We start from the raw sequence: 10,452 nt of genomic DNA, 5'->3' as shown, positions 1-10,452 counted from the left end.
AAATGTGATATTTTAAAGAGGTCCTTTGCCCACAGAGAATGAACTCACACCTCTGTACATCCCCTCTGTTCTGTGGTGGGGTCTTTCAGCCCGTTGTTTTGGTATCAGCTTTGACTCAGCGAAGCAGGAAGCTGTTTTCATCTCAAACATAATACCGATGCCAACAAACCAAATACATGCAAATTTAACCTGAATATACGGCCGTATTATTTTACTTTGAGTATTTGGAACCCCATTATTGCAAATGCCTCTTTCCCAATAAGATAATAATTTCAAATTAGGCAAATAATTCTTTAGGTCTTGTAGTTTTTGTGTATTTATTGTGTATTTTCTGGAACTTTTGCAGCCAGGATCTAAACAATAATAAGACGAACAAATGATCAGAAGCAATTTCTCTTTCCCTATCAGATAATAACCATACGACAAGTCTTCACAAATACGACAATAACTTTATTGTAAAGTATTGCAGCGTAGAAATAAACTGTACAACAAATTAAAAAACAATAAATTAACATAATTTTCATGGGAAAAACTTGTTTTGGGATCAATGATTGCTGCTGGATTCTGTTTCCATGGGCATAGTTCATCTACATGTGAAACATCAACCAGACATGACCTGCGGGTAAAGACCAGAGCATTGGGTACAACACAGCAGGAGGTTCTCTGCACATCCGCATTGACAACAGCATCAAGCTCTTCGCACTATTCAGGCAAGAGGTGGAGCAGCCGATGGCAGCAGGCAGTGACATTAACTCTGCTGTGTTGACTCTGTGATTTTCTTTACTACACAGACACCGACGTCGGCTCTTATCCCCACAAACTCTCTTGACATCTTTGGTGGTGTCTTCTCCTTGTATGACACTGCTTGTTCACTGGGAGTTAGTTAGATAGTTCGAAGCATCAAAAAATCCCCACTCATCTTGGTGAATCCAGTGGGGGATCCCCGGCTGTGTTCTCAAATCGGATTCTCCTGACTTCCTACAGACTTTATACTACGATGCAAGGTGGAGAAAGTCCGCAGAAACTGCGGAGCCTCTCACTCTCACATTTGTGTTCACACATGCACCCCCTCCGGACAAAATACAGAGGTAGTGAAGAGTCCAGTGCATGTCTGAAAGCAGCTCAAGTGACTGAGCAGTGGTCGCACTAATCATCCTACTCCTCCCGATTACCCAAGTTTTCAGGCAGCTCACGACTTGTATCCGTGCTCTGACAATGCGTCTTCTCTCTATTCTTTTCAAACCATGCATCTCAGTGGACATCAGACTCAGTCAGGTGATACTCCAACTCGGCCTTAATGTCCTCCGAGCTGCTTTGCTCGGTGGCCAGCACCGTCTCCACAGGGAAAGACAAATATAAACTCTCTTTCAGTTTTTTTGGTGAGGGCGAGTCTCCTTCACCAAACAGAGGATCTGCGATCTTAAAATTCATTGAGGGCATGCTGGGTGCTCTGCGCTTAGCCTTCTTCTTCTTCTCTTGTTTGTAGGCTACGTTCATATTGGATACAACCTGGGGGTGAAACACAAAATCATTGTCTGATCAAAACAAGTGTAGAAAGTCTCTCCCGCCCCAACAGTTACTGTTACACTGTATATATTTTGTTCACATTGTATACATTTCAATTTTTTTATAGCTCCTTGTGTTAGTATTGTATATTTGTTTTACTCATTTATTACCTTAACTGTGTATTTCACAAGTTCCTTTTTTCCTGCTATAACTATAACTAATTATTACCATAGTAGGACAAATAAAGTTCTATCTTATCTTATGTGCAGAGAAAATGTTTTTCTTTAAACCTTCTACCGATCAGCTCGAAAAAGATACTTTCAGAGAATTAGTATCCCCTCCAAGTATGTTGAAAATCTGGTCATGTGTTGTTGAGTTTACTTGTATACAAACACACACTCACACAGGGGTATTACTTACCAGCTGCTTAACGGAGTTCTGCTGCTCCTGCATTATTGTCATATACGTAGAGGCCTTTTCCTTTGAGGAATACACATCCTGCTCTAGATGGTCATAATTCGCCAAGCTTAGTGTCGTCTAGAGGAAAGGAAACGACATTTAATAATCAAACACCAAATCACACAGTTAGAACGGGATCTTTCCTAGTCTCACCTCGTTAAGTAAATTAGCTTTCCTGTTGAACATGAGCGAGTAGGGGGTGAACTTGGTCGTGGGGTTTGTGGACGTGCGGAACAAAAACAGCACAGGGTCGAGGAAGTCGTCCCACTCGCCCTGCTTCTCTGTCACCATCTGCAGGACGGCTTCTTTCAGTAACACGCTCGTGCAGTCATGGAGCGGGTTGAGCTGAGGTTGATCCAAAGGAGAAACCTTCTGCACGATGCTCCATCTGTCGCACAGCAGCTTAGCCACCTGTAGGGAAAAATAACAAACATCTGTACTATATGCGCACTGGCAAAAACTGACCAACAACACTGCTACAATCTGTTATCGGTTCATTCTGCTGTATACATTCAAATAAGTCTGTGACTCACATCTCACCTCATCACAGAAGTCAACGTTCTGCGTACACACTATAGTTTTAGGGGCCCCAAACCTGGTTGAAAAGAGAACAATAATTGTGGTTATTGAGAACTGCATAATGTTCAGTTTCGTCAGAGATAAATAGATATTGAGTTTGTTTAATATATATGTAATATGGCTGATGTGCGAAGTTTGAGTTGGCTGTTTACATATGAAACGTATAATGTAGCCTGTTATCTAGACAAAGAGTGAAGTAATACGTCGTAGTATGTATAAGCAATTCAAATTACTTTTGATTTTTCTTTCTTTTTTGAGTGCGTCTTCTCTTTTTCTTTTTTCCTAATTTTTGCCAATATCAAATGGGAAAAAGAAGAATAGGCCAAGTGCATTAGCATAACACAAAAAAAACAAATATATGTTTCAGGATATAATATATTTTCATTCTGAGGCTTGGACTAGAAGTATTGGCCTTTGTTGTGATGCAGATTCACAGCACAAAATAAGACAGAGGCAGTTTTTAAAATGTAATAAACCAGTTTCATCAGATTTGATCAGATTATTTATATCAAACCCCTGTTTCGACCTCGGTGACTGTTAGAGATGTTGATGGCTGTTTTTACCTGTATATAGAGCTAGAGATGCATCTTGCAAAAGAGAACACATCCGTCTTTTTTACTGGAAACGCTTCTGGCCATTTACTGAGGTAATCAATGAGGACTATAATGTTAGTGTTGCCTTGCTGGGTCTCAGGGAAAGGTCCTGATGAGAGAAGAGAAAACAGGCGTCAAGAGGTGGAGAGACATTAAAAGAGAAGGAAAATGTTATGTGACCATATCATCGAGGTAAAAACCTAAGATGTCAATCCCAACAATTTCCCACGGTGCATCCACTTTGATCGGTCGAACAGTCCGTGACAGGTTTTTATTCCTCTCTGTGTGCTGACAGGTGTCACACACTTTAATCTGAAACAGGCAGAAGGCCGTTAATGAAGAGGTGATTCATATCAGGATGTTGCTTAGTGAGTCAAATAAAGATTTAAGTACCCAGTCCACCACATCCTTTATGATTCCCAGCCAGTAGAACTTGCTCTGGATCCTGTGGACGGTCTTCTTTTGGCCAAGGTGATGGCCGATGTCATTGAAGTGGCAGTCGAGGAAAATCTGCCTCTTCCTCTCCGCCTCAATCACCACCTCCCTCTTCTCTTCTTTCTTGGGTCCCACATAGTAGAGCTTGCCCTCTTGGACGAAGACATGAAGGGAGGACGAGTTAGACTCTTGACATTGACTGACAAGCCTTTGCAGGTAAACACAGATATGCATCACGCCTGGTGTACAGAGAGAACATTACACCATACATCTTTCAAAACTGTTTGTATTCAAAGATGTTTTGCTAATCTGAATTAAATATAAATGTGAACTCGCCAAGAACAGCAGAGGTCTATTTAACAATTCTGCAAATACACTTTATCAACACTAAACCACTGATCTGCGGAAAATGTGAGCTTTTAATAAGGTAGTTTGAACAATATTCTCCAAACTTAGCAAGCATCGAGAGCCTGAAATGTGCCTGATATAGAAGCTGGTTTCAGGTGGACACTGACAGACTCAGCCGAATTAACCCAAGATTCACAACAGATCTTGTGTTATGTCCTGGATGATCCACACTTCCGTACTATTTGGGCGGTTTTATTTTGAAGGATTTTTTGAATGGAGGCTCGTCGATTGCCTAAAGACGAGCTCCACGACCCTTACCGTCTATGATAAACTTCTGTGCGTATCTTTTGAGGTTCTTCCTCCGTATGGGAGTCATCGCCTGAGGAAAGTAGCCTTTGGCCACGAAAGTGTAAATGTCCCCGAGTTTGTTGGAGCTGGACTCCACCACCTCCTCCTCAGCAACTTGCAGCGACTCCACGTTCAACATTGCGGCTCACGCGTCTCACGTCGGTACAAAGCACGGAGACACACACGTCAGTGGACACAGACGAGGCTAATGCTAAGCTGCATACTGTGCTGTGTGCTAGCTGCTGTGCTAGCTGCGGCTAACGAACTCAGATAATCCACAACAAAGTCCCATCAGGATGAAGCAGATGCAGCGCGTGTGTTGGTCGCCTACTTCTTCTTCTGAATTAAACCGGTGTGTTTGGTTTCGCTTTAGCGCCCCTCGGTGGTAAAGAGTGGTTCCTCCTGCCAGCCCGTCTTATTAGACTTACACTGTTGTAATTACACGCTAGGACCACTAGGAAGCAGTAAATAACTGACCGCTACCAAAAGGATGTTGGCAACTACCTCGAGCATCTTCAAAATAAAAAATTATAACATGACCTTTCTGAAACCTCAGGGCAATAATTACTCAATATTGCGTCTCATTCAACTCTATCAGCCAATTATTTTTCTTTCCAAAGTTATAAAAGCTATAAAAAAGCTATAAAAACATGTAAAATGTGACACATTTAATATGTAAACACAAGTGTGTAAAACCAAGCGATGGGGAACAATTTGTGCGAATAAGTTTACTCCTCTTCAACATGCCCATGTATTTAAAATCTCTGAGACACTTAAAAAAATGAATACAGAATTTCCAATGTAAAAATATGCACGAAAAACTGGCTGTCCTTTTTTTATTATTGTCTATTGTTTTCTTGATAATTTCCAAGATAAACAATTGTGCAAAATACTGCTCTTGAGTGTACAGATTCTGTTTTTACCTAAGAACAAATCCCAAATATGAAAACAATTGTTAATGTAAAAAAAAAATGCGTAAGTGGGTTTTAAAAAGTATGATATATTTTTCGAACATGAGACTGAGAGCAAACAAGTATTTTTATATGCCATTACTAAAAATTTAAAAAATAAAACAAATTCAATAAATAGAATTAAGGGGAGTGAGCACAGTGACCTCACTGAGTGTGTAGTTTGCTGCCTTTGTTCGGTGAGTGACAATTATATTTTAGGTTTTGGGTTTGACGACACTTTGGAGGGATTGTCATATGTGATCAATTTTGGGTTGACGCTTTTATTTTGGAGGGCTTGAACAGGCACTGGTGGCTTTGTTGTTGACGGAAGAAGAAGTCGTCATCTTACTGTCATGTGTTCCTGTGTGATTGAGTCTTGTGAATCGGGCAGAAATGACAAACGAGGCGGACAGCCAGTGTGACTTTTACATGTGCAGCTGCTTCACCTCCGATCACATCTTCCTGCAGGACTTCAGACTCCATGTTCGCTTCGTGTCAGAGCAGCAGTTCACTCTGGACTATCAGACTGTGAGTGTGGGTCACGTTTACTAATCACAGGGAACAATTCGAGACACAGGAGCTTTATGTTTATATGATTGATTTGATATGAAATATTGTCCACAGCTGCTCCGGAGACTTGGCTGCGTCACAGACCAACAGTTTGCGGATGTGCTCAAAGAGGTAGATGTGTGTGTGTGTGTGTGTGTGTGTGCGCGCACGTATTATTAATACTAATAATTACATAATCAACATTTGTTTGGTCTGTGAATAAGTTTTTAAAACCCAATCATCCACTCATACGTTTGAGACGATATGGAGTTGAGTTACTGAGATCATTTTAGATCATACAGACCATGACAATAATAATCGATTTGTTGGTAGATAGACAATTTAATAAAACGCTTTACATGTATCAGTTATTAGACTTCTGGGTCAGGGCTCCCTCACATTTGTCTCTTTCTCTTCCCTGTGATAAGGTTTCTTTTTTCGTCCACCAGAGAGCACTGTGAAGTTGATTTTTAAACTATGAAATGTCCCATTTTAATGTTAATTAAAATTGTAACTGTAGGACCTGCAGCCTGGGCACAGAAACAAAAAAATCTATTCTACTATTATTTGTTGTTTTAATATGTTTATGTTTGTTTGGATCACTTCTGGCCCAAACATAGTTAAATATGTCAAATATCAACAATTTGTTTTTTACTTTAATTACACAAAATTTGATCAGTATTAGTATAACTCTTACTAGAGATAACAAAACAATTTTACCATTAAATGTTATTTTAATTTCAACATAATATAATCTCACTGTGATCACACTTGTGTTCAGCTGAATGTTGAGTGTGTTTCCTCTTCCTGTTTGACCTTCACAAAAAGAGACATCCTGATATAACAAGATAATTAACTTGTAATTGTCTTGAAGTCTGTATCTTCTCCAATTGAAATGATACGTCTGTATTAGACTGCAGCTGAAGTGTGTTTCTGCTCAGATTTCACAGGAAGTCGACCGGCGAAGGCGTCTCAGTGTGGTTTCTGCCGAGAGAGCTGCTGTCATAAAAGACATTTACCAGCCGCTCCATCCTCATGTCTACCAGCTGCGGGTACTTACTGCGTCACTCTCTGCTCATAGGTGCATTTGTATTGGGTCATTAGCGCCTCGCTGTGACACATCTGTGCTCCGCCTCTCCACAGGAGTCCTACCTCACTCAGAGGTTCAAGCAGATTGTCGAGTACTGTCGAAGCAGCGGCGCCAGTGAACGAGGTCTCTTAGACGTGTTGGACGGAGAGGCAGGTGAGTCAGACGTGCTTTGCATTTCCTCTCTGACCCAATCAGACCTGGTATTAACCTCCGTCCTGAGTGATCCCATTACCGGTACTACAATTCACATTCTTGCGTGAATGCAAATGTGCCTTGGGCCTGATTTGAAGGACCACCCACAGTTTCACAATAACTCAAGCTTATGTGTGTGTCCATAAATTGATTTCTTTGTGGCCATAAAATCCCATCTTGTCCCCAAATAATAACTTATACTTTTCTGAAATTGGTAAAATCTTTCTTCAACACCCTAACCTGGCTCCTCTCTTGCTCGCCCTCTCTTGTTTTCTCGCTCTGACACACACACACACACACACACACACAGACACACACACACACACACACACACACACACATTGTCATCAGACACATCTGCAAACAGGTAAAAACAACATTGTTTGGTTTATTGGCATGGAGAGCAGGGAAGTGAGATACAATTACAGGCGGTCACAGGAGATGTGTGAACAGATTAAATGACTAAATGTGCTTTGTACATAACAGTTAGCTCCTTTTTCAGATCCTCAGTCGGTTGGAATCCATATTTGTTCACATGCAAATATATCATCAGCTGACAATGTCATGAGTCAGATAAAAGTTTAACGTATCATTTTACTGAAAGGGTTCAGAAATTCAGAAATCAACATGTTTCATTTCCCCCCTGCGGTGGCCAGGCAGGAAATGAATCATCAAAGTGCATGTGTCATATTTGAGAAATACTTGAGGCTACCTGTCACAGATTTAGCAATGATGTATTTGTGGATGAAAATGCTTCCTTGATTTATTCCAGTTGTTCTGTTTCAGCTCCGAGGGTGTATCGTTTCCCTGTGTTTGAGAAAAGCTTCTGTGAGGAGCTGTTGGAGGAGCTGGAGCACTTTGAGCAGTCTGCAGCACCCAAAGGACGACCCAACACCATGAACCACTATGGGGTAATACATGAATTCCTACTGGCTGGAGAAGACCAGACCTTAAACTCCAGCTAATCACTGCTCTTTTAGTCTTTAGTCATGTTAGATACGTCATCAACACCCCAATGAATGTTGCGGGACATCTCCTGGTGTGTTCTAACATGAGCTCTCCAGAGCTTGGCCAGAGAAAAGTCTGGAGCCTGTCATTGGAAGTTTGTGTTCTCTCATGCAGACCCTTATAAGGAGCTCAGTGTGTTTCTGAAAGCAGCTATATTGTTATCCCCTTGCTCCTACTTTTTCTTGAATGTGAGGCCATGTCTTGCAGACATAAATTACTACAGAAAACGATATGTGCTTGCATCTTGACGATTCTTTGCCATATTTTTTGCCGTGGGCAAAAGCCTCCAGCAGCGTTTGAGTGAGTCTTTCACACTAAGGACTATATTTTTGTGACTCTTAACTGCACACTCTGTGCTTGACATGACTCTAGGTGGTAAAACGTTTTGTGGTGTTTGAACCTTTTGTGGGACCAGTTCGTGGCATAAGTACAGTTTTCGGGTCAGTTTCAGACTTTTTATACCTAAACCATTTTAGCCCAACAGACGTGACACCTCTTTTATATACAAGGACCTCAGTAGGTCTTGTCTGGTTCGAGTCCTTCTCCTGTTGTTTTTGCTCATGTTTTGTCAGTCTCCTCCATGTTTATGGAGCTGTTTTCTGCACTGTGCAAATCAGAGAAAATATTGGCTTTAAGAGAGTAATTTGCTATAAAGCTAAATAAATGATAGACCATACGTATTTTTTATTGAGGTCCTGGTTAAGATGTTTTAATATTTTCTCTCTTAATAAAATGTACATCATCAAATCACCCACTCCTCATCTAGTGGTTATTATAGACATGGGATTCTTCTCATTTTCTCTCCCCAGATCCTCCTGAATGAACTGGGCTTTGACGAGAACTTCTTCACGCCTCTCCGTGAGCAGTACCTACATTCACTCACCTCCCTGCTGTACCCAGACTGCGGGGGGCGCTGTCTGGACAGCCACAAGGCCTTTGTGGTCAAATATGACATGAATGAGGACCTAGACCTGAGCTACCACTATGACAACGCAGAGGTCACCCTCAACGTTTCCCTGGGGAAGGACTTCACTGAGGGAAACCTTTATTTTGGCAACATGAGACAGGTGAATATATCTATGTTTTTTATGCTGTATATATGTATATACAGTATAGTGCTGTACTATAAAACTATAAGTACCACACCTACAATCATCACTTCTGCCACTACCAAGCATATTAAAAAAAATAAAGGCATTGTCAGCAGTTAGATACATGGGTTTATATAGAGTAAAAAATAAATAACATACATGCCACATAAATAGTAAGAGAAAATGACAGCTACAATGGCAGTGGGGACTCAGCAGATAGCTTAATGTTTTTTGCTCTGGCCATGGATTTGCTGCCCCCTGCAGGTTTCCTTAAGTGAGACAGAGTGTTCAGAGGTTGAACATAGGGTGGCCGAGGGCCTCCTCCACCGTGGCCAACATATGCACGGTGCCCTGCCCATCTCCTCCGGCCAGCGCTGGAACCTCATCCTCTGGATGAGAGCGTCACAGGAACGCAACAAGCTGTGTCCCATGTGCAACAGGAAGCCCACCATGGTGGAAGGAGAGGGCTTCGCTGACGGGTTCACCAAACACTCAGACCCCCTGCCGAACGTTTCCTGTGTGCTGACATAACATATCCAGCTTTATTAAAGGCTCTGTTTGTAGGCTCTGAAATTTGACAATAAGAAAATGCAGCAGACAGTATCCATGCTGCCTCCTCCCACAGGTTCCTGCCAGTCTGCTGACACAGTAACATCACAGTGACTAATATGCTGTGTTTGTTTGTTGTAAAGTTTACAAGACTACACTGGGTGACTGGAGAAAGCCATTAATGCTAAAGACAGGTGTTGACCTTATTCCAAATTGGAATGATTCATATTTATTAATTTTACTATAAAAAATAGTCATGTAATATAATTCAAGGCTAACGGCTTCAATCTATTGTCCCATTTTGTAGAATGTATATTTACGACTTTACTGTCTCAAATGTTAGTCCAATAATATATTTGAAGAAAATCCCTTGTATTTTAATGCACAATGAGTTTATGTGCCAAAGATTATTAAAATAATGTGTAATTCAAGATTAAAACTTCACTGACCAGATTTGTCTCTTCCTTTTTTTTTAAACTCAGGGGTCTTTACTCACACTGAGTACTGATCCGATACTACTCTCTTTTTCCAAATCCAAAATAGTTTGAACCACTTTTTGTCAAAACAATTTGGGTCATTATGTTAAGCATTTCTGACCACTAAGATTACTGGAGAAATAATTGTCTTATTTTTGAATGGCTGTCTATAATCCTGTGTTTTCCTATTACCCAACTCGACAGTTTTTGTGAAATGCAGTCAATCAGCTCTCTGGACATTTCTGCAGAGCTGTTTTCACTTTTGGACATTTCCAGGTC

At 41.0% G+C, this 10,452-nt stretch overlaps 2 protein-coding genes across 2 annotated transcripts; one reads left to right on the top strand and one right to left on the bottom strand.

Annotated features, from left to right (window-relative positions):
- Nucleotides 1-476: 476 nt before the first annotated feature.
- On the bottom strand, nt 477-4,556 carry zgc:113436 (uncharacterized protein LOC503528 homolog). Its single transcript, XM_061071993.1, has 8 exons — nt 4,239-4,556; nt 3,531-3,724; nt 3,338-3,449; nt 3,108-3,246; nt 2,506-2,560; nt 2,119-2,376; nt 1,927-2,043; nt 477-1,509 (listed from the first exon to the last, which is right to left on the bottom strand). The coding sequence occupies exons 1-8, from the start codon at nt 4,405-4,407 to the stop codon at nt 1,252-1,254; spliced, it is 1,302 nt and encodes a 433-aa protein (XP_060927976.1). The 5' UTR covers nt 4,408-4,556; the 3' UTR covers nt 477-1,251.
- A 986-nt stretch (nt 4,557-5,542) lies between these two features.
- Nucleotides 5,543-10,141, top strand: ogfod2 (2-oxoglutarate and iron-dependent oxygenase domain containing 2). The gene is made up of 7 exons (XM_061071481.1): nt 5,543-5,746; nt 5,843-5,899; nt 6,709-6,819; nt 6,911-7,010; nt 7,836-7,960; nt 8,867-9,124; nt 9,413-10,141. Exons 1-7 carry the CDS (start codon nt 5,612-5,614, stop codon nt 9,677-9,679), a joined length of 1,053 nt encoding a protein of 350 aa, XP_060927464.1. The 5' UTR covers nt 5,543-5,611; the 3' UTR covers nt 9,680-10,141.
- Nucleotides 10,142-10,452: the final 311 nt, after the last annotated feature.

Source organism: Limanda limanda, chromosome 5 (assembly GCF_963576545.1).
Source record: "Limanda limanda chromosome 5, fLimLim1.1, whole genome shotgun sequence".
Lineage (NCBI taxonomy): Eukaryota > Metazoa > Chordata > Actinopteri > Pleuronectiformes > Pleuronectidae > Limanda > Limanda limanda.
The sequence above is the reverse complement of the archived record's forward strand: the minus strand, read 5'-3'. Positions and strand labels throughout refer to the sequence as shown.